Genomic DNA, 23,907 nt, shown 5'->3' on the forward strand with positions numbered 1-23,907 from the left:
TTTGTGACTGTAGTACTGGTTCTAAAGTAGTACTGTGCTACTGGTTCTGAACTTTAGTCCAAACAAAAATCATTAAAAAAGATTAATACCAAATCCATCTTCTGGTTATTTAATCAAATACTATAATCTCACTGACACTGCGGAGTTCCTGAATCAGAACCAACGGAAATATACCCCAAGTACGGATAACACCAGGTATCCCAAACAGTGCCAGTGCTTTACTCAACGCTACAATACACTAATCGATATATGCCTATTAGTCCAAAACAATATACATATATATACTTTACTTAAAAGCAAGAGACATTCAACAAAACCTGTTACTCAGAGTTTCACGTACCAGGTTTTTCTGTTGCTTTTAAATAAAGCATATTACTCTACCCTGGTATTTGAGTACTCTTTTTTTTCACCTTGTTTCACATTTATGTGTTTACTCCGGTATATATGTATATATATATATATATATATATATATATATATATATATATATATATATATATATATATAGTTAATCCAAACAAGAAAACACAAAAAAAACACAGCAACGCGAGGACGTGGAACAAATAAAGTATTATTGGACGCTCAGGAACGAAGGGAAGAAGGAGGGTTTAACGTTTCGAGCGGAGCTCTTCGTCGGAAACAAAGGAGAAGGAAAGATCCCGAGAAGGGAAGACAGAGGAAAAGAAATTGCTGGCGGTGCTCACGAGGTCACATAGGAAGACTTTACGAAAAAAACAAAAGACGAAGACCGGTGGTATACAAAACAAACAGATGTATTAGTATAACGCTCAGGAATAGAAAAAGTCTTTTACGTTTCGAGCCTACGCTCTTCTACAGAAAGGGACACAGAAAAAACAAGGAAAGAAACAAGGAGAGAAAAAAATGTGTGTAGTGGCTAACGATCTATCATATATATACTTAGTATAAGTAACAGATTGTCTCAAGGTCCGAGATTTTCAAGAGTTTACCTTTCATATGTGCCAACGCACGAAATTCTTGAATTTTGAGTCGCCCTGTTACATATGCAAAATATTAATAAAAATGCTAAATATTAATGAACAAATACATATATACTCATATTTTGAGTTCTGTTTTTCCGGTTTGCACCAAAATACCTGTATGCATTTATAAATTTATATATACAACAATAATTATATCGTAATATATCATAATAATAATATATATACTCCGATTAAAGCGACGTTAATCTAAACAATTGACTGAAAAATGATGAGCTAACTCCAGCTAGAATCGAACCTTGCGCATCCGACTAAGCTAGAACTCATAAATTTCAGTAAAATTTTATGTATATATATTCTCTTTTACTCTTTTCTCTTTTTCTTGTTTCAGTCATTTGACTGCGGCCATGCTGGAGCACCACCTTTTTTTAGTCGAGCAAATCGACCCCGGGACTTATTCTTTGTAAGCCCAGTACTTATTCTATCGGTCTCTTTTGCCGAACCGCTATGTGACGGGGACGTAAACACACCAGCATCGGTTGTCAAGCAATGCTAGGGGGACAAACACAGACACACAAACACACATACATATATATATATATATATACATATATACGACAGGTTTCTTTCAGTTTCCGTCTACCAAATCCACTCACAAGGCATTGGTCGGCCCGGGGCTATAGCAGAAGACACTTGCCCAAGATGCCACGCAGTAGGACTGAACCCGGAACCACGTGGTTGGTTAGCAAGCTACTTACCACACAGCCACTCCTGCGCCTATATATACTTAACTATATTGAACTACATATAATACACATAATATTTGTAAACAAACCAGGAAACTGGATAATTTACGAAGAAAAAACAAACTTGTTTACGAATCTAATAATTATTATTACCTATACGGTTCATTATATGCTGGCCACTTGATATGATCGCTATTCTGAATAATGGTCTTATCCTTTATATATACAGGTGCAGGAGTGGCTGTGTGGTAAGTAGCTTGCTAACTAACCACATGGTTCCGGGTTCAGTCGCACTGCGTGGCATCTTGGGCAAGTGTCTTCTGCTATAGCCCCGGGCCGACCAATGCCTTGTGAGTGGATTTGGTAGACGGAAACTGAAAGAAGCCCGTCGTATATATGTATATATATGTGTGTGTGTTTGTGTGTCTGTGTTTGTCCTCCTAGCATTGCTTGACAACCGATGCTGGTGTGTTTACGTCCCCGTCACTTAGCGGTTCGGCAAAAAAGAGACCGATAGAATAAGTACTGGGCTTACAAAGAATAAGTCCCGGGGTCGATTTGCTCGACTAAAGGCGGTGCTGCAGCATGGCCGCAGTCAAATGACTGAAACAAGTAAAAAGAGTAAAAAGAGTATGTGTGTGTGTGTGTGTGTTGTGAATACACACACATATATATACATACATATGTTTCTACAGATTTAAACGTAAATATACTAATTGCTCTCGTATTTCGCTGCCTGAGAACAATTTATTCCCTAAAGATGAGCCAGTTTTCTTGTCTAGATCATTGATTTAGAGCTAGCTTTGGCGGAAGAGACGAAACCAGACCGAAACATTGCAGTGTCGGAAAGTCCCACTTCCACATTGTGAATACACATTCCTCTGAAAGGATGTGTTCTCCGAATCAGAAATACAAGAGATTAGCATAACCATATTCGTATATACGCGAACGTATTAAGAATGACTAGATTACACACACGTGCGCGCGTGCATATATATATATATATATATATAGTTGGGTACAAAAAATTCAGGGTGAATACTTGATAATTGCACACGACTATGAGGATTTGCATCTCCAACGTAAATCGTCTTTTTCCCAAACTTATAATCTAATACATGTCCTTGGAGTAGTAATTGTACGCGGCTGAAGAAGGCTATTGACACACAAATTACATCAATTATGCATTGATATAAACCGTCTAATAAAAACCAGAAACATATGTACCGCTAAATCCTTTGCATCATGTTTTTATTTTGATAAATATATATATATATATATATATATATATATATATATATATATATATATATATATATACCTTCTCTATAATGTTGCCACTTGATTTGAAAATTTTTGTATTAATGGAAAACCTCTATAATTGGCTGATGAGTACTCAGCATCTTAAATATGTTGTAATACTTACAACATTTAATAAAATGATGTAGTACGAAACGATTGTACCAAATTACCGGAGTCATTCTTGTTGCTTATTTTGAGTACATATATATATATATATATATATATGTGTGTGTGTGTGTGTTGTGTGTGTGTGTGTGTGTGTGTGTGGTGTGTGTGTGAACAGGTCGCGGTCTTATAGCGACGAAAATATTTTGACAAATTAAACTTAAATGTTGAAGTGAATCGAACGGCTTTTGTGTGTTTCTTAAATGGCTTACAAACACCTTCCAGGCTGCAATTGTTTTCGTTCCAGCACACGATCTCAGATCAAATCACTTGCTATGCAAGTACACCTCCGTAATATAGTGTTAATGAAATATAGATATTAATTTCAGATCACCGATCTAAATAGACCTGTCACAATGGAAGATAAACGACACTTGACATACGTTGCAGCGACTCTACTTGAAGTCCAGAGAATTGCTCCTGTTGGTAAGCAAGCAGTGACATAACTTTTATTGCTAAAGGGAAGCTATTCCACACGCCATAATTTGTATTTTTTTGCCACAAAATTTGTCCAATAACGAAATGATTTCAGCATAAAGGGGAGAACAAAATAAATCATTACGCATATAATATGGATATCAAATTATTAGGAGCATCAAAGAAGTGAAGTCTATTACAAAGAATTAAGCATTTACATTATATTTGCAGTTTTACATATACAATTTCATATCATCTGAAATCCATATTGTTACATAACAATTTTACATAATTTCAATATTATATTAGGTCAGCTTCCCAAAACGAAACCCAGTTTTACAGCAACATAAACTCATAACCTGGCACTACAATGTTACATCACCAAACATAATACTCTCTTATGACAATAGTAAAACAGTCTACATCAAATTATCATTTCTCTCAACGTAGTTAATATTGAGAAAAATTCTTTTAACAGCTCCACTCACAGTTCCACATGCCTCTGTACTAGACACAACACTGGGAGGTTATGATATTCCAAAAAATACCATTGTTCAATTCAATTTAATGGCTGCTCATTATGATCCGAAGTATTGGGATAAACCAGAGGAATTCCGACCTGAGAGATGGATTGGAGAAAATAATGAGTTAAAGAAAAATGAGGCTTATATGCCTTTCTCTTTGGGTAAGTATAATTAAAATCGATTTTAATTATAGAACAGGCCTATCAGGAGGGAAAACAATAACATCGATCAGGAGGGAAAACAATAACATCTTTTTATTGATGGTGCCTTCTTTTTTATTATCGCAATGTGTCATTTGGAGATTGAGGTATCCTGTTTAAGGATCCCGCGAGGTTAATTTGCTAGGTAAAATGAAAAGTGGAACGGCTATTGGGAGGTAACTTCAGATTTACCTGGGTGCCAGGTTTTCTTTCCCATCCCAGTTTCGAAAAAACCAGATATTTTGATGTGGTGTGAAAGAAAGAAAGTTGTAAATATAGTCGAGCTAACGGTTCCTCACGAAGATAATATGGACGCCGCTCGAGCTCGAAAATTAAACCGTTATGAAAACCTCCTCGAGGAATGTGAAGACGCAGGCTGGAAAGCGGAACATTTTCCTATCGAAGTCGGATGTAGAGGGTTTGTAGGACACAGCGTGAGACGACTGTTGTTATCGTTAGGCCTAACTCATCGTAAAGTCAATACCACCATGACTGATATCCAATCTACAGTGGAGAAGGCTAGCCACTGGATTTGGTTAATAAGAGACGATGAGCGATGGCTAGAAGTATATTGAGTTCTTCATAACCAGCTGATCTAGCAAGCGGGGCCTCATATCAGTGAGGGGTGCCTGTGCGCATTGATGCCGTCGAGAGGTAGGCCCCGAAACGGCGCGCATTCTCTCCTGATGACCCCATACACTTGCTAGCTTCCGATATACGGAGCTTTTAACTGGTAGCACTTGCATGTGCAAGTTGTTTGCAAGACATTTACAGCCTCCAGCTTTGAATCGTTCTTAGGCAGCTGTCACTTGAGGGTAAATAAAATAGCAATAGTCTACTGATTCTCATTAATTCATTATACTTTCTTACAAAAGTTTAGTCTTTTGCTCACCTAAAATTAATCATCATTCTATTAGCAAAACTTTACCTCTTTATGTTATCTTAATTATTGATAAAATTTCTCTTGAAACTTTTGCCTAGGAAATATTTTATAGGTTGAAATATAGCCAGAGCTATAATATTTAAATTTATTCTTTGTATAATAGACAAGTTAATATTTTATTAAAATATAATCTTTATTATATGTTATCACATGGAATTAGGCTATATACTTTATATCTTCTATTTTATTTGTAGGTCCCAGAATATGTGCAGGAATATCACTAGCCAATATTGAAACTTTCATGGCCTTTACAAATATCTTACAAAGATTTAAGCTGGAAAGTCCAGACGAAACACCAATGACAATGGAAGGCAAACAATCAGGAATTACTTATGTTCCAGTAAATGATAATATCCGTGCAATACCACTGTGAGATATATTTGAGGGCACCACTTCACAGTACACTGGCTATACAGTTGAAAGTATATCACCTTGATGTAAAAAAATATCAAATTTCTGTAAAATACTGCTATTTTTTGAAATGGTATTTCACGAAATTACATAAATTTCAGTTCCTTGACCTACACGCTACTGTTACCAATATGTGTGCAGGATTATCTACCCATAAACTTCATAAAATTTAGAGGATAGAAATAGATACGACAACAACTATTCCTACGATAGTTGCAATGTTTAATTTAATCAATAAAGCTCCAGTATTTTATTATTTTCTTTGAGTCACAATTTTCTTTATTAACCTAATTTCAGACTTTGATATAAATCGTTGAAATGCACAACAAAAGGGTTTCTATTCTTTTATTTTTGAAAAGGGTTCAGCAACATGGGACTGGATTGTGCTGCCTTGAGGGTCCTGCTGGAACGAGAATGACATTCCTTATAAGTATTTTGTTTACCAAAGTATGTCAACATAAAACCAAAACTATTTTTGTTCCTATTTTAGGTAATACAGTTACAGACCTTCCTGGGTCTGTGATTGTTTTATCTGTTTTCAAGTTTCAGCAAACTTATCATAAATTGATTCACTGCATTGTATTGCAAAATTACCAGGTATTAGAAAACAGGACGAAGCTTCTTAGATGCTCGGTGGTTGTCTGGAGCGAACGTACGATGACAGCGAACATGCTCTGTAAATCATGGAGAGAATACTGCAGCACTTGCACGACAGTAAAAACTCAATGATAAAGCGGAATAGTAGTGATGTTTTCATGTGTCCCCTGTCGAACCCTGTCACTAATTCCCAAATGAACAAAACATGACGAGACCCATGCAGCCTTTAATCGACATCGCTTTGGACAAAATTTATAACAGTTTGCAAATATAGATTCTATACATTCAGAGATCAGTTGTCAGGTCTGTGAGTAAGAAAATGTTACAAGTAAGTAAGAGAGAGATTTCCTTCCGGCTGTTATTGAATCGTGGACATAACACCTATAAGGAGAGTGTTTAAGATAGTAGGTGAATAGATGTCTTTCCAGCTTGCAACATCATTATCTCAACACACCTGTGCGTCTGTGCCGTGAGCTCAACATCAGCAACTGGTCGCCATGGCAGGCACTGCCAAAAATAGTCATGGCTACAAAACAATTCTTCAATCAAGAAGAATAGTTCGCTATCCTGCTGAAGAATTTCTTTACTGCAGACTCCTGTTAAAGAGAAAACTATCAGGTTCCTCAGTAATGCTGCTTCTCAGTTTAGCCACGGTTAAGCAATCGCACAATAACACTGAAAACAAAGAATCATATGCCACAGGCAATAATGCATAATGTTTCTAACACGAATCGTTTTCGTTTTTGTATGTGACTTCCATTGTGTAGTTTCGTATAAGCTTGAGGCTATGCTTTCTTTGTTGATTTTTCCGTTGCCTTTTTTTCTGATTTTTACGTTTGAAACAAATCTTTAGGCGTGTCTTCAGGTTCTTCTAGCTGCTGTGTCCGACATTGTGTTGACCAACTCCACTTGTTACTTCCGAGGCTATTTTGAACTACAAGTAACAATGAAAGTGCCTATTTGTCACAAATATCAATACAAGTGTGGAGGCGCAATGGCCCAGTGGTTAGGGCAGCGGACTCGCAGTCGTAGGATCGCGGTTTCGATTCCCAGACCGGGCGTTGTGAGTGTTTATTGAACAAAAACACCTAAACTCCACGAAGCTCCGGCAGGGGGTGGTGGCGATCCCTGCTGTACACTTTCGCCACAATTTTCTCTCACTCTTTCTTCTGTTGGCCTGCTCGCTTAGCCAGCGGGGTGGTATCATTTGAAGGCTAAAACAATGTGAAGCGCATTGTGGCCAGCGATGTGTAACAACATCTGATAGCCTGGTCGGTCACGGTGATCACGATGATAAATACAAGTAATGTATAACGAAACACGTCTTTTACACGAGGTCAGCTGGTAACTGATAATCTCGCTTGTTCTCACCAAGGAAAGATAAAACCTGCGGAGTAACCAGATTATTTACACAACGAGGCTTACACTGTATGCTTATTTTTAAAAAAAAACTGTGTCTTACAATTGAAATTACAAAAGTACTGTGTTGGGATTATGAATTAACTAACAATATTATAAGTGCACAGATTATTGAAGGAAACGTCTACGGCTTAACTGAACTATTATGTATAGAAGAAAATCATTCTAAAAATGCCATCTTAAAAATGGCGCAAACACTGACCAGTGAAGGCAGGTAAAGTATATTTAAAAGAAGACAGACAGGCAAAGAGATAAGTAGAGAGACAGACAGACAGACACACAGACAAGCAGACAAACAGACAGATAGAAAAACAGATAAGTAAATATGTTTCTTTATTAGCCACACAGGGCTGAACACAGACGGTACAAATTACAAAGAAGTGGGGTAGGTTTTTTGATCAAAAGGGATCGTAAAAAGGTAAGAGAAAAACGATCAATACGGATCGTATATCACAGAAATGTCATGATGTAAAGTATAAAGGGGGAAGCAGATAAGGTTTATCCGTGGAAAGAAAAGCCTACGGAAAAGACCACGGTACTTCGGTCAAAGATAAGTAATAGATAGATAGATAGATAGATAGATAGATAGATAGATAGATAGATAGATAGATAGACAGATACATACATACATACATACATACATACATACATACTTACATACATACATACATACATACATACATACATACATACATACATACATACATACATACATACATACAGGCATACATATATCTTTATCTTCGATGATTTATATGAAAGTAAAATGAAGGAAGAAAAACTAGGTTGATAAATAAAACTGTAACACAAGAAATATAATACAATATTAAAGCTTTATTGACAAAGTCAGGCATTAATATTACCATAGCTGTCGCTGTTCTGTCTGTTTCTATCATCTAAATTTTACGAAGTATATGAGAAGGTATTACTACACAGATATTATCATGTATCTTCTAGGTGAATATAATACCACCATGAAATCTTGACTTAAATGAACGGTTCTTGTGTTTGACTGCCTCAAAGTAGCATACTTTCTACGGTATACCCAGTGTATCCTATAGAGGTGCTTTCAAACATACAAGACAAATGGATCTTACAGTGGTATTGCACGGATATTATTCTTCACTGGAACGTAAGTAATTCCTGATTGTCTGCCTTCCATTGTCATTGGTGTTTCGTCTGGACTTTCCAATCTAAATTTTTGTAAGATGTTTGAAAAAGCTATGAAAGATTCAATATTGACTAGTGATACTCCTGCACATATTCTGGGGCCTACAAATAATACAGATGATTTAAATTAAATATTATAATTACATGTGATATAATAGAATAGAGTCATGAAATTTTAATAAAATATAATTAAATAATTAGCTTGCCAATTAAATATCGAGTAAATTTAAATAGAAAAATCTTATAAAATTTCGGTGACCAAAATATTTTTGAAGGATTTTTTTATAAGTAAATAAGATTGCATAAAGAGGTAAAGTTTTGCGAATAGAATGCAGGTTCATTTTAAGGGAATAAAATACCAAAGAAGCAAAATAGTATTACTATTTGCTTTATTGACCCCGAAGTAGTGAATGCTTACAATTGTCAAAGCAAGGCTTGGACTAGGACGATGTAGTTAAACAGACATGTATTTACACTTGTACTTTATAGTCCTTTGCACATATCAAGCTAACAGATAATGCTTTGGCTTTTATACAGACCGGACTGAGCGATATTTTATTGAGTGTTCAACCTATTAGATACAATATTCAAATCCATATGGAGGCACATGGCCTAGTGGTTAGAGCAGTGGACTCGCGGTCGAGGGATCGCGGATTCGAATCCCAGACCGGGCGATGTGTGTGTTTATGAGCGAAATACCTAAGCTCCACGCGGCTCCGGCAGAAGGTAATGATGAACTTCTGCTGACTCTTTCGCCACAACATTTTATCATTATTTCCTCCTGCATCTTGCAGCTCACCTGCGACGGACCGGCGTTCCGTCCAGGTGGGGAACCTATACGCCAAGGAAACTGGGAAACTGGCCCTATGAGCCAAGCATGGCTTGAAAAGGACTATCCAAATCTCCTTCAAGTGATACACTGCAAAGGTAACATTGAATAATATTATTGTTACTACTTCCAAATCGAGATGGTAACAGCTGAAATACTTTTGAACATAGGTCAACTCTATCATTAAAATCTATTTACAATACTTACCCAAAGAGAAAGGCATATAAGCCTCATTTTTCTTTAACTCATTATTTTCATCAATCCATCTCTCAGGTCGGAATTCCTCTGGTTTATCCCAATACTTCGGATCGTAATGAGCAGCCATTAACATGAATTGAACAATGGTATTTTTTGGAATATCATAACCTCCTAGTTTTGTGTCTATCGTAGAGGCATGTGGAGCAGTGAGTGGAGCTGTTAAAAGATTTTTTCTCAACGTTAACAATGTAGAGATAAGTGATAACTTGAAACAGACTGTTTTACAATTGCCATAAGACAGTAAATTTGGTGATGTAACACTGGTGTGTCGAGTCATGAGATTTTGCTTACGCAATACTGTCGCAGTAAAATTGGGTTTCTTGTTAGGAAGCATTCAATTGATGTAATATTGTAATGTAGCAACATGAGTTTGAGCTGATATAATATGATGCCACAACTCATTTTAGCCTGCATTGATATAACATAAATGTTTACTTCTTTCAAATATTCTTGCCCTATGCTTTTTTTTTTTGTCAATATTGAACATATGTAGAACTTCATTTAATTATGGACGGAAATATTTTGATATCTATAACATTTTTATACTGTTTTCTACAAATCCTTTTGTGAAAGAAAATCACTAATTATAAGATGTGAAATATATTTTTGCTTTAACTATACGATTTATGTCACTGCTTGCTTACCAACTGGAGCCATTCTCTGGGCCTCAAGTAGCGTTGCTGCAACGTATGTCATGTGTCTTTTGTCTTCCATTGTGATAGGCCTGTTCAGATTTGTGACCTGAAATAGATAATCCATTACAATGGAGTTATATATATATATCACGTGACCACGTGACCGACCAGACCATCAGATGTTGTTACACATCGCTGGTCACAATGCGTTCGCATTGTTTTAGCCTTCGAATGACGCCACCCCGCTGGCTAAGCGAGCAGGCCAACAGAAGAAAGAGTGGGAGAAAGAGTGGTGAAAGAGTACAGCAGGGATCACCACCATCCCCTGCCGGAGCGTCGTGGAGCTTTTAGGTGTTTTCGCTCAATAAACACTCACAACGCCCGGTCTGGGAATCGAAACCGCGATTCTGCGACCGCGAGTCCACTGCCCTATATATATATATATATATATATATATATATATGCAAAATATATGCAATAAGCAGTAAAAGAAAAAAAATGAGAGAAAATAGAAGGAACCTGGTTTAACCAGAACTCATTAGCTTGGTGCTTAAAAGAAGGGAGAGAGTATTTCCGTTTTCGAACACTACTGCAAATGTAATTAGCATGTACAACATAAACCTGCCTCTAAGAAACAGAGATATCCCTACACCTATATCGTAAAAAGTAATTGTAGGAATTAGAAGTTCAGAATCAAATGGGATGGAAGCACTCCGTCGGTTACGACGACGAGGGTTCCCGTTGATCCGAATCAACGGAACAGCCTGCTTGTGAAATTAACGTGTAAGTGGCTGAGCACTCCACAGACACGTGTACCCTTAACGTAGTTCTCGCGGATATTCAGCGTGACACAGAGAGTGACAAAGCCGGCCCTTTGAAATACGGGTACAACAGAAACAGGAAGTAAGGGTGAGAGAAAGTTGTGGTGAAAGGGTACAGCAGGGATCACCACCATCCCCTGCCGGAGCCTCGTGGAGCTTTTAGGTGTTTTCGCTCAATAAACACTCACAACGCCCGGTCTGGGAATCGAAACCGCGATCCTATGACCGCGAGTCCGCTGCCCTAACCACTGGGCCATTGCGCCTCCACTCAGAATCAAATAGTGACCAACTGTTTCATGTTGACGTAGGAATCTTCTATTTATATTTTGTACGTTTTGTTTGGCGGCTCGTCTCTTTTGAGTGGTGATGCGTATTTAGATTTGTGGAAGTTTGTCGCCATTTTTATTTGTTAATGTTGGTGTTTTAAGTGATATATATTCGTGTACGTTCGTGTCTGTGCTTTAGTTTGGACAGCAAAGATTTTTTGACCGTGTAAAACAGATGTACACGGTTAGTATCTAATAGTAATTTCACTCAATAAAGGTAGGTGTAATTCGAGATAAATTTAAATTAACTACTAAGTTAGAGATCATAGGAGTTATTGAGGTTGAGAGGTGGGATTGTTATTAGGGGCAGATAATGAATTGAGGGACACTGTGTTTGATTGAAAGATTAATGCATGTGTGGTGGGGTACCTGCGTTGAGATAAGGATTTATTGTGCCGGAAAGTTGGACAAAATATACACACGTACACACACATTCACTGCCAAACATACAGAGCCACATAAGAAATCAATGCACACACAAACTCAAACACCGGCCCTGATTTTATTCCTTCCTACCCTCAAATATTGCACCATGATCTAGCTCCTATACTTATCGAAATCCTTAATTTGTTTCTCTCGATGAGACGCTTCCCTGGGGTTTTTTTAAATGCGCTAATTTGTGTTCTATCCCCCAAGAAAGGCAATTGTTTTAAGTCTGACAACTATCGTCCTGTACACTCTTAATGCATCTACAACAATGACGGCAGCCATGAACTATGCTTTCTTCCAAAATATTAAATCTTTGTCTCCCTGATGAGCACACGTACGGTTTTCGTAAAGCCAGATTTCCTGGTGACCTACTCTCTGCTGTCACCCGTCAGACAAATTTGTAGGAAGCAATGTTGTTACCCTCGACATCAGCAAAGATTCTAAGTGTACCTAACGCGTAAATCCCTTTCTGAAATTGTCTGAATTCCCTTGTTTAGCGCACTACACACCGTCGTCTGTTGTAACACCATAGTGTTGTATATGTAATTCTTATTCTTCTGTAGACATTTTCATCGACACGTAGCCCTGATTCCTAATAGCAGATTTTTTTGTTTGTTTGTTCCTCCTCAAGCCATGTCTGGCTCATTAGGGCCGGTTTCTTTGGCGTATGGGTTCCCCACTTGGACGGGACGCCGGTCCATCGCAGGTGAGCCGCAAGATGCAGGAGGAAAGAGTGAGAGAAAGTTGTGGCGATAGAGTCTGCAAAAGTTCGCCATTACCTTCTGCCGGAGCTGCGTGGAGCTGAGGTGCTTCGCTCATAAACACACACATCGCCCGGTCTGAGATTCGAACCCTCGATCCCTCGACCGCGAGTCCGCTGCTCTAACAAATAGGCCATGTGCCTCCACAATAGCAGATTTGCATTGCCATGACAAACAGAGACATCATTTGACGTCTATAATTACATAATGTATCCATGAATGGCGGTTGTTCTGCACCATGAAGAGATCATTCACTAACATCGCGCAATACATTTATAACAATGTCTTTTCCATCTCGGAATTTCTAAGCGGCATCTCACACCTACTTCACACACTCGTTTCCGTTTCACATGATATGTGTGTGTGTGTCTGAACTCTACTTCCACGATTTCATTGCTTACGTCAGCTTAGAGATTATTTAGCTGGATATCAACAGTATTAAATTCACCAATCTACAACAGTCATTAAAATGTATTCCTTCCCCGCTGAGCATCTAATGAAAAGGAAAAGCTATCTACAAAATAGCTACCTACAACAAGAACTGAATACAGTAGTACAGTGGTAGCTAAAAATGTTTCATTTTTTAATCTATTGCTTGTTTCAGTCATGAGACTGCAGCCGTGATGGCACACAGCCTTGAAGAGTTTTCAGACAAACGAATCGATTCAGTACTTTTTTAAAACCTGAAACATACTCTGTCGGTCTTTATAGCCGAATCATTAATTTACGAGGAGTTAAACAACCCAATATCAACTGTGAAACGGTGATGGGAAACAGACAGAGATACAGACAGACACACACACACACACATACACATATATATATATAAATATATATATAATTCCAAGAAAGTTAGAGGTTGTGAATCCAACCAACTAAGGGATAATATCTATCCAATATACTGCTGGTAGAATACCCAATTATTAATACACAAGTGTTTTGTTTTATTGCATTGCAATTACATTACCGAGTGTACTAAATGGGTGACGATAAAGAGTTATTTTACCATTAATATATAGAGCAATAAGAAAATGGAGGGTATCAATAGGTGGTATTCATCAACTTTTATGTATACATATGTAAATTGTTATAACTGTCCTTTTAGTAAATAAATAAATTGACATAATATAATGTCTAAAAGTCGATGAATATCACCTATTGATCACCTCCATTTTCTTATTGCTCTCTCTCTCTCTCTCTCTCTCTATATATATATATATATATATATATATATTATATATATATATATATATATATATATATATATATATACGATGGGGTTATTTTTAGTTTTCGTATACTAATTCCACTGACAAGGCTTTGGTCGTCCCGAGGCTTTAGTAGAAGAAACTTTCTCAGGGTGCCACGCAGAAGGACTGAACCCGGAACCATATGGTTATGAAGTAAACTTCTTACCACACAGCCACACCTGCACCTATCCCCTTTAGGAATCTGTTTGTAGGTAGTGCGCTTAAACGTTTGAAGTTAAGAACCAGTATTACGATCACAACATAGACATCGGACATCGGAGACCCCCTTCGGTCACGACACAGACCATGGGATTGCACCTAGAAAGTTACCCTCCTAGACACAAGTCCGGGCGAGGTTGTTTATGGAAGACCAGCAGTCGCCCATGCATACCATGCTCTCCACGCCACCAGTGTTATCCAAGGAACAGACAAAGGTCGATACAGCTTGGCACCAGTGACGTCGCAACTCATTTCTACAGCTGAGTGAACTGGAGCAACGTGAAATAAAGTGCCTTGCTCAAGAACACAACATGCAGCCCGGTCCGGGATTCGAGCTCACAACCTCACGGTCGTAAGCTCGACGCTCTAACCACTGAGCCATGCGCCTTCACAACATAATTGTTAAAATACTAATCGCCTGAGCTTATGGAACTGAAAGAAATATTTTAATAAAAAGAAAATACATGGGACATACAAAGGAAAGAATCTGATAAGTTACCTTCTGAATTTCTTCTCGGCATTTTTCCTGTATGTCTGGATATTTCGCCATGTAGAGAAAAACCCAGCTAAGACTTGTAGCTGTTGTGTCTGTTCCAGCCACAAAAATATCGATAATCGTCCGAAACATATTCACTTCTACAAAAGCAGAAGGTAATTCGAATTAAGTCGTTTAATAATTGTTTATAACGGTATTAAATAGAAAATGATTGCAAAACAACCGAGGCAAAAAATATATAGCTAATTGATAATTAAAAATAAATGTAAATTAAAACAGGCATGGGACTGCAGTTTTTACCCGAAATGTGAAAGCACTCCGTCGGTTACGACGACGAGGGTTCCGGTTGATCCAAATCAACGGAACAGCCTGCTCGTGAAATTAACGTGTAAGTGGCTGAGCACTCCACAGACACGTGTACCCTTAACATAGTTCTCGGGGATATTCAGCGTGACACAGAGAGTGACAAGGCCGGCCCCTTGAAATACAGGTACAAAAGAAACAGGAAGTAAGAGTGAGAGAAAGTTGTGGTGAAAGAGTACAGCAGGGATCACCACCATCCCCTTCCGGAGCCTCGTGGAGATTTTAGGTGTTTTCGCTCAATAAAAACTCACAACGCCCGGTCTGGGAATCGAAACCGCGATCGTATGACCGCGAGTCCGCTGCCCTAACCACTGGGCCATTGCGCCTCCACTTACCCGAAATAACATCTATCATACATGTAGTCTGTTAAAAGCACATTGCATCAGAGAGAGAGAGAGAGAGGGAGGGAGAGAGAGATAGAGAGAGAGGGAGGGAGAGAGAGAGAGATAGAGAGAGAGAGAGACGAAATATCATCCCGGTAGCGACTACAAGAACGCTAGACGCATTTCTTAGGGAAGCCACCGTCGAAACGATTTACCGTTTCACTCCGATAATATCATCAAAAAGTAGAAGGGGACAAACAAGGATAGACAAATGAACTAATTCGATTACATCGACCCCAGTGCATAACTGATACTTATTTAATCGACCCCGAAAGGATGAAAGGCAAAGTTAACCTCGACGGAATTTGAACTCAGAACGTAGCGGCAGACGAAATACCTATTTCTTTACTACCCACAAGGGGTTAAACACAGAGGAGACAAACAAGGACAGACAAACGGATTAAGTCGATTATATCGACCCCAGTGTTTCACTGGTACTTATTCAATCGACCCCGAAAGGATGAAAGGCCACGTCGACCTCGGCGGAATTTGAATTCAGAACGTAGCGGCAGCATTTCGCCCGGTGTGCTAACGTTTCTGCCAGCTCGCCGCCTTATATGTATGAAATATATATAAGTATGCAATATATATGTATGAAACAAATTCTATTTTCAAAACTTATATGTAATATCTTGAAAGCAACAAGAGAAACATAACAGTTCATGTAACTCACCAGATAAAGATTCACTGTTTGGTTCCTTCTCAAGTGTGAGTAAGTAGACGTCAATGAAATCTCTTATATCGTCACCATTGTATGTTTCCTTATGTTCCCTGATTTTCTCTTTTATGTAGCTTCGGATTTTTCTGTCGTTCTTGAGAATTTGTTCAATCTATAGTGAAAAAATTGTAGAGGCGCGTGGTTTAGTGGTTACGGTGTCAGCATCATGTTCGTAAGATTGTGGTTTCGATTCCCGGACCGAGCTTCGCGTTGTGTTCTTGAGCAAAACACTTCATTCCACGTTGCTCCAGTCCACTCAGCCAGCAAAAATAAGTAACGCTGCGATGGACTGGCGTCCCGTCCAGCTGGGGAACACATACGCCACAGAAACCGGGCCCATGAGCCTAGCTAGGCTTTAAAAGGGCGCATTTATTTATTATTATAGTGAAAAAATTAGCATCGGTGGCCTGTGTACCCAACTGGAATGCGTGGAGGCGCAATGGCCCAGTGGTTAGGGTAGCGGACTCGCGCTCATAGGATCGTGGTTTCGATTCCCAGACCGGGCGTTGTGAGTGTTTATTGAGCGAAAACACCTAAAAGCTCCACGAGGCTCCGGCAGGGGATGGTGGTGATCCCTGCTGTACTCTTTCACCACAACTTTCTCTCACTCTTACTTCCTGTTTCTGTTGTACCTGTATTTCAAAGGGCCGGCCTTGTCACTCTCTGTGTCACGCTGAATATCCGCGAGAACTACGTTAAGGGTACACGTGTCTGTGGAGTGCTCAGTCACTTACACGTTAATTTCACGAGCAGGCTGTTCCGTTGATTCGGATCAACTGGGACCCTCGTCGTCGTAACTGACGGAGTGCTTCCAGTCCATTAAATCATAATAGATGGTGGCCAACTGGCAGAATTGTTAGTGCACCAGGAAAAATGCTTAACACCATATCGTCTGTCTTCACATTTAAATGTGGCTGAGGTTGACTTTGCCTTTCATTCTTTCGGGGTCGATAAAATAAGTACCAGTTGAATACTGGAGGCAATGTAATCAATTCATTTCTTTTCCTGAACTAGCTAGTCTTGTGCCAAAATTTGAAATCAGTATCAAATATATATAAAAAAAAAATTTTGCATGGAGGAGAGTTGTGAAAATGAAAAGTTAAATCAAGATAACTGAGAAAAATTTTGACATCGAAAGCGTTTAAATAGGAAAGAATTTTATTACGTGAAAAGCAAATTCAGGTATCGTCTCGATCCGACAATTTTCTCCTAAATCATTGAATGTCACCACAAGACTATGACAAAATTTGGGGTTTGGCGAACCTATATTTTCTGGGTTCAAATCATGATTCAATAAAATTCAGAATTCAAATGTTTATACTTACGGGAGAATTCCATCGAAAAAATCTCAGGAATGGAAAGAAATTCTCTGGTATAAATGCACTACTATTCTTGAAGAAGAATCTTAAGTTTTCAACAATTTCCTGAAACTCAAGTTCACCAAATCTGATCCTTCAATTGCAAAACATACAATATATATTAGTAGCATAATGCTTTTAATAGAAAGAGAAAAGTGTAATTTTAATAGAAATTGGAGCTAATCAGCGACAGCTTTAGTCTTATATTTAGACTGCCATATTAGTATGGCGATAACTATTAGTGTAAGTTTAGGTATGTATCTATTTTACCAGAAAAATATTTCAAATATGAAATGTTTGCAAAAGAAAGCACCACAAATAACGAGCTATAAATGAATCATTTAAATTTAGCAAAGCTATTTTTCTACATACTCCACATCCGTACGACACTAAGTATTAGGTCCCGAGTTCAATCCCACTGCAAAGTATATTGGATAAGCGTAATTTTCTATATTCTGGGGCCGATCCATATCTTGTAGGTGAAATAGATTTGACGGAACTTGTGGAGATGAATGCCAAATGAAATTTAATTGTACAATTTTGTTATACACTTTGACACCCTGATTTAACATGAAAATTACAATAAGCATGCACGTGTGAATGGAATATCAACTACTTACACACTAATTCAATGAGAAGGTAATCCACTTGTATATAAATATTCAGAATGTTTATTGCCGAAGCAGAGGAAGAACCACCCATCCACATGCAATAATTCCCTCGACTATCGCGAGTGTTATATTCCAAAACCACCTACAGACATAATTAAAATCTAAAAAATTATAAATACCTATCGGCCGCAGAAACCTGCGATATACTGAGAAGTCCGCGATATAAATTTACATATATTAGCCAGAAAAATCCGCGATGTACTGAGTGCGTGATAGGTGAACCGCGATATGGCGAGGGATAACTGTATTCATAAAGATATACCCACATGTGTATTACATATATATATGAAGTGTTGAATGCTACTAACCTTTCACCAAATATTATATAGTATACAATACTCAAAGAGAAGTATGCCAAAGGGTCGCCCAAGGAAAACGGTTTGCCATTGTGAGATTGAAAAACTTTGCATAATCTCTGGGTTTCCAAATATATTTGGTCTTCTAGCTTTCTCTTGCCCATTCCTAAATCACGGAATGTTGCGTAAAGAAACTTTTTCAAGTCCTTCCATTCTTTTCCAGTGTTAAAGAAAATACCTGAAACAATAATGAAGGCACAAAAGAAAAAATAGCTTTGAAGATATTTTCATTCTTTTTATTTGGAAAATTTAAAATTGAAAAAAAAAAAAAACAGAAAACATAAATAAATTCTAAATAACAACACTATCAAATGTGGTGGATGAGTATTAGGTCATTTTTTTACATAAAATATACAGATTATATCTTTTTGTTTACTCATTACAAAGATCTTAAAATTTCTAGTCAGAGGTTATATTTCCATGGCACAAATTGAGATAAATAAATTAATTAATCACGGTATGATATACTTTACGTTGAAAATTCCTATCTCTAACTTTAGTTGAAGCATAGGATGCCAACCAGAGATATGGAAAATGTCCACAACGAGTGAAGGAAAAGGAAAGAAGGAAAATTGCAGTATGAGCTTAACGGAAAAACAGCGATGAATCTGACACTAATCCGTATTTGCCTACCACAACTATTTCTTCCAGTGTCAGTAGCGGTCAAACTATGACTACCCTTTACAAAACATAGAACAAGAAATACAGGAAGAAAGGAGACCGTATCTTTCAGCCTAAACGAAGCAGGACGAGGTACGAGATAAAGTGTTGCACAGTGGCACGAAATGCTAAGCGGAAGGAAATAGTAACGGTAAAATGCTTGAACAGCTTTCGTTGAAAGACATAGCAGAGAATGTATTACAGACCGAGCTGAAAAAGTGTGACCCATAAAAGACCCGAGAAGGGAAAAGGGGATAAAAAAAGTATCAAGAAAACTGGGAAAATGTAGAGTTGCATTCTGGATAAGTTGTGAATATCGGTATGAAGAGGAGAAAAACGAAGCGAAGACATTTATTAAGGTAAGATGGTGACTTGCCTTGTTTTCGGGATAATAGCTTCGTCATGTAGATCCAGTAGGGTCTTCCTTTGAATTCCTCTCCTTTCTTTACTAATCCTTCTAAAATCCATTCTGTTTTGCATACAGTCACCAGAGTGTCAGAACCAAGTTTGAGTTTGAAAATATCTCCATATTGTTTTCGAAAATCTTTCATCTTCGAGCAAAGATCTGTGGTTGTGATCATCTGAGGTAGATTTCCAATTATTGGAAATGAAGTGGGACCCGGAGGTAAATTGTAGTTGTACTTTTTACGCGTCATAAACCAGCGTACGAGCAACAGAGTGACTAATCCAAACAAGAAACTTTGTATATTAATAGTTTCTATAGCATATGATGGACAAATATCCATAACCCTATGTTGTTACTGCAGTTATGTGTTCGTATTTAAAGCTTGAAATATATTCCACTCAGCTCCCAGAGTTCTTAAAGATAAGGGTTGTTAAAATCCGCTGCATACAATTAGAAGTCAGCCAAATCTTATAAATGGTATTTTAACGAGATTACTCTTTATATATATATATTAGTCTGCTTCTTTTAATTAATGTGTGAGCACTTGGCTTCAGTATGTATTGCAGTTAATGTCGTTATAACATGTATTTAATTTCTCTAAAATAGGTTATCAATCCATTAAGATCACCATGTTATTACTTGTTAGCCATGGGTTGTTGTAGTTGTTGTTATTGTTGTTGAGTAACTCCAAGTCGATCAAACAGATTTAAGACAGGTAAGTAGTCAGTCGAAATGTGATATACTGCATATTATACGTCACTGGACTGGGTAGGTCCAGTGGTGAATTAATCTAGTAGCAATAATATATTGTACTGATCGTGCATTTTCAATTACTTCACATTAACTATGTGAACTCTGTCAGTTCTAAATCAATGATTCTGCACATGCTCCATTACAATAGTACTATTATTGCCTTCAACATTTAGGAATGGCTAAAAGTTGATCGAATGGTGGAAATATTTCCGAGATCCAATACACTTTAAATTAGAGGTTCTCAACAATTTGTCAATATACAGTGTACATATAAAAATTAGAGATAGAGTCCATCCAATTATGTTTATTAAAAAAAGTGTTGATTTTCATATACAAATAAATTGAATTATATATATATATATTATATATATATATATATATATATATATAAAGGGGTGACACAAAATCGGAAAATACTGCAAAACATCCAGACAGATGATACAAAAAAGTACAAGAAGAAACAAGGACGGGTCACTCGGAGTTTTCTTCCCTCAGTCGAGTTCTAGATTGTCTTTGCAATTTCGGCAGGTTATGCGCGAAACTGCTCCAATCTGGAAAGCGCCACGGAAAAAACTATGCTAAGAGCACTAGATTCCTTCGAAGAAACCAGCGAATGTATACGAAAACAAGGAGGGGAAAAAACGAGAAATGGTACACAAATACAAATGCCAATAACAGGACATTAACAACAGGTGTCTTTCGACTAAGGACGAATTAAATTAAGCTGGTGTGTGTGGAAGTGAAGCCTTATGGCAGGGACATATGAGATGACACGCATGGGGAGGAATATAGATGTTGCACGGATGGTAGTCGAACCAAGAAAGAAAGGTCTGGCTTGGCCGAACACCCGTCACGTGGAGAGAGAGGAGAGAGGCGGAGGCAGAGGGATAGAAAAATTAGAGAGGGACGAGAAAAAATCATTCAGTCATTCAGCGTCACTACTAGAAAGTAAACGTGTCCGCTTTATGTTGTTTTTCGGTGGCACAAAATCACTCTAGTCACTGGAAATATTTAATAGTAATATATCTTCATTTGTATCTGTATATATAAAAGGCAGGTTGTGTGTGCATGTGTGTGTGTGTGTGTACGTGAATGTAGTTTATGCACATCCACAAATTAACACGCATGTCGCTCAAATTTTAGGAGGAACTTCGTCACGATCCTAGCTGTATTTTCGTCAAATTATTTTCCCCCGAGGCACCAACGAATAGCGGTGAAAATAATTTTGAACCATAACTTCTAACAATTTTCAAGTCGGAGAAATACACCATCATTTGCAAATATGAGTTAAGTCCCCTTCTTTGGAGGGTGTAAAGAGAAGGAGAGAAAAAGAGAGAGAGACAACAGATTTTTAAAATTTCGTCTTTTTAGTGAGTGATTGACAGGCAAAAACAGACAGACATGGGTTATATATGTATGTGTGAATGGCTTCAGTCACACACACACACGAACATGTATCCGTACAAAACACATGTATGCAATGTGTGTGTATGTATGTTGCCCGTATATATATATATATATATATATATATATATATCATTATTATTATTATTATTATTATTATTATTATTATTATTATTAATATTATTATGTAAAGGTGGCAAGCTGTCAGAATTGTTAGTACGCTGGACGAAATGCTTAGTGGTATTTCGTCTGCTGCTAAGTTCTAAGTTCAAATTATACCGAGGTCGACTTTGCCTTTCATCCTTTGTGAGTCAATAAAACAAGTACGATTGATAGTTGTACTAAATAAGTCGAATATATCGACCCATCTCTTCCCCCGATATTGCTGACCTTGGGCCAAAATTTGAAACCATTATTATAGTTAATATTATTAGGTGGTGAACTGAAGAATCGTCAATGCGTCGGACAAAATTCTTAGCAGCTTTATTCCGGATCTTTAAGTTCTGTGTTCAACTACCAGCAAAGTTGACGTTGCCTTTCATCCTTTCGGGGTCGATAAAATACTAGTTATGTAGTGGATTCGATGTAATAGACTATCCCACTACTAAAATTGACGGCCTTACGCCAAAATTCGAAAGAATAACTTTCACGTGATTGGTGTTTTCTGTTTCACCATAATTGTGGCCTAGAATGAGGACCAGTTTGTTCCTTTTGTGGAAGAGTATTATTTTTTTCATATCTATGTTAGATTTACTGAGGTCTTTTCTGTATTGTGTCTCATCCCAGGTTAAGATTAAGGTTTTCAAAGTTCCTTCTCAAATGTTTTGTCATTGTTCTCATGGCTCCAATAACAACCGTCATTCACATGACCATGTTTCTCCCAGCACTTGAGGATTTTCAACTTTAAGTCGGTATAATGTAAGGATTATAGGGCTCTACTTTTTTTATTCTAGTGTCAAATGGACATGCCACGTGAATTACATTACGTAGTTTCTTATAGTATAGTCTCGAAAGAGCTGTTCTTCACTCCTGCTCCAGAGCGTGGGCTACGGGGTTACTCCGAAAAGCTCTATCTACGACGATTTCATCTCAATCGAAGGAGGGCTTTCTCCGTCCGGGTTGCGGATCCGAGGAATAAGCTGCCGGACGAGATAGTGAAGATGCCGACGTCCGCTCGGTTCAAAGTCTCTCTTGACCACAAATGGCCTGAACTCTTTGTATGACCACCTTCACTGTACATAACTCCCTGTTCCCCCTACATTGACTTGCTTTTGCTTTTTGAGCCAATAAAAATTGAATTGAATTGAATAGAATTGAATAGTCGACGACTATATATTACAACATCTGGTCCGTCGTGTTCAGTTCTCTCGATTTATTTGAGAAGAAATGTCCAACAACTTTACTTGAACATTATAATAGTTTTCGTAAGGTATAAGGCGCTCACCAACATGTATTTACAGGCTGCTCTGTTAACTCTATACCGAAAGATTCAGTTGTTATTGATATTTTTGTGATTTTTGTTGGGGAGAACAGAATTAATATTCTATTTCTATGAACCGAGCTTTGATCATTACCATGGTGAAAATTTCCAGTACATTAATATATGTGTTACAGATCAATGAAGTTTTACAAGTTATACCGATGTTGAGGCCTTTCAACATTTTTTGTAATTCTTGATGTGACTGGTTCGTTCATTAATTTTCGGAGGAGTCGAAGTAAACTTTGACCTCTAGCAAAGTTCTGCGCATAAAACAATTTGTAATCTGATCAGTTTGTGAAATCAAAAAAAATTTCTATTAAGTTCTCTATTGAATTTTTTCTAATAAAAATCTTTTGAATTCTTTTAAGCACAGCACTTAATACTTGGGCTACAAGAACAGGTTTTCTTTATGCAGTTTTAACTACCAAAATATGTTTGGCAAATGCATTTCTGCGCTGTTATTCGTGGTTTAAAATCC

At 37.6% G+C, this 23,907-nt stretch overlaps 3 protein-coding genes across 7 annotated transcripts in view; 2 read left to right on the forward strand and 1 right to left on the reverse strand.

The window, feature by feature from the left end:
- LOC115217140 (cytochrome P450 2J6-like) overlaps positions 1-5,925 on the forward strand; it is a 29,153-nt gene extending 23,228 nt beyond the window's left edge. For all 4 annotated transcript variants that reach the window (XM_036507108.1, XM_036507109.1, XM_036507107.1 and 1 more), the window contains 3 exons: positions 3,502-3,598; positions 4,068-4,274; positions 5,451-5,925. In XM_036507108.1, the coding sequence (XP_036363001.1) occupies positions 3,502-3,598; positions 4,068-4,274; positions 5,451-5,629 (483 nt within the window). In that variant the 3' untranslated portion in view covers positions 5,630-5,925. The remainder of the gene's footprint in view (positions 1-3,501; positions 3,599-4,067; positions 4,275-5,450) is intronic.
- LOC115217247 (cytochrome P450 2B4-like) overlaps positions 1-23,907 on the forward strand; it is a 118,757-nt gene that overhangs the window by 50,275 nt on the left and 44,575 nt on the right. The window lies entirely within an intron of this gene.
- Positions 8,499-20,361, reverse strand: LOC115217246 (cytochrome P450 2B4-like). Of its 2 annotated transcripts, none has more exons than XM_036507111.1 (8): positions 19,763-20,361; positions 18,679-18,904; positions 17,663-17,793; positions 16,297-16,449; positions 14,881-15,017; positions 10,585-10,681; positions 9,890-10,096; positions 8,499-8,955 (listed from the first exon to the last, which is right to left on the reverse strand). In XM_036507111.1, the coding sequence occupies exons 1-8, from the start codon at positions 20,130-20,132 to the stop codon at positions 8,777-8,779; spliced, it is 1,500 nt and encodes a 499-aa protein (XP_036363004.1). In that variant the 5' UTR covers positions 20,133-20,361; the 3' UTR covers positions 8,499-8,776. The 2 variants fall into 2 exon arrangements, with proteins under 2 accessions (XP_036363004.1, XP_029642748.2); XM_029786888.2 differs by having other exon boundaries at positions 16,297-16,453; positions 17,667-17,793; positions 19,763-20,358.

The sequence above is a fragment of the Octopus sinensis genome, linkage group LG11, assembly GCF_006345805.1.
Source record: "Octopus sinensis linkage group LG11, ASM634580v1, whole genome shotgun sequence".
In the NCBI taxonomy this organism is placed as follows: domain Eukaryota; kingdom Metazoa; phylum Mollusca; class Cephalopoda; order Octopoda; family Octopodidae; genus Octopus; species Octopus sinensis.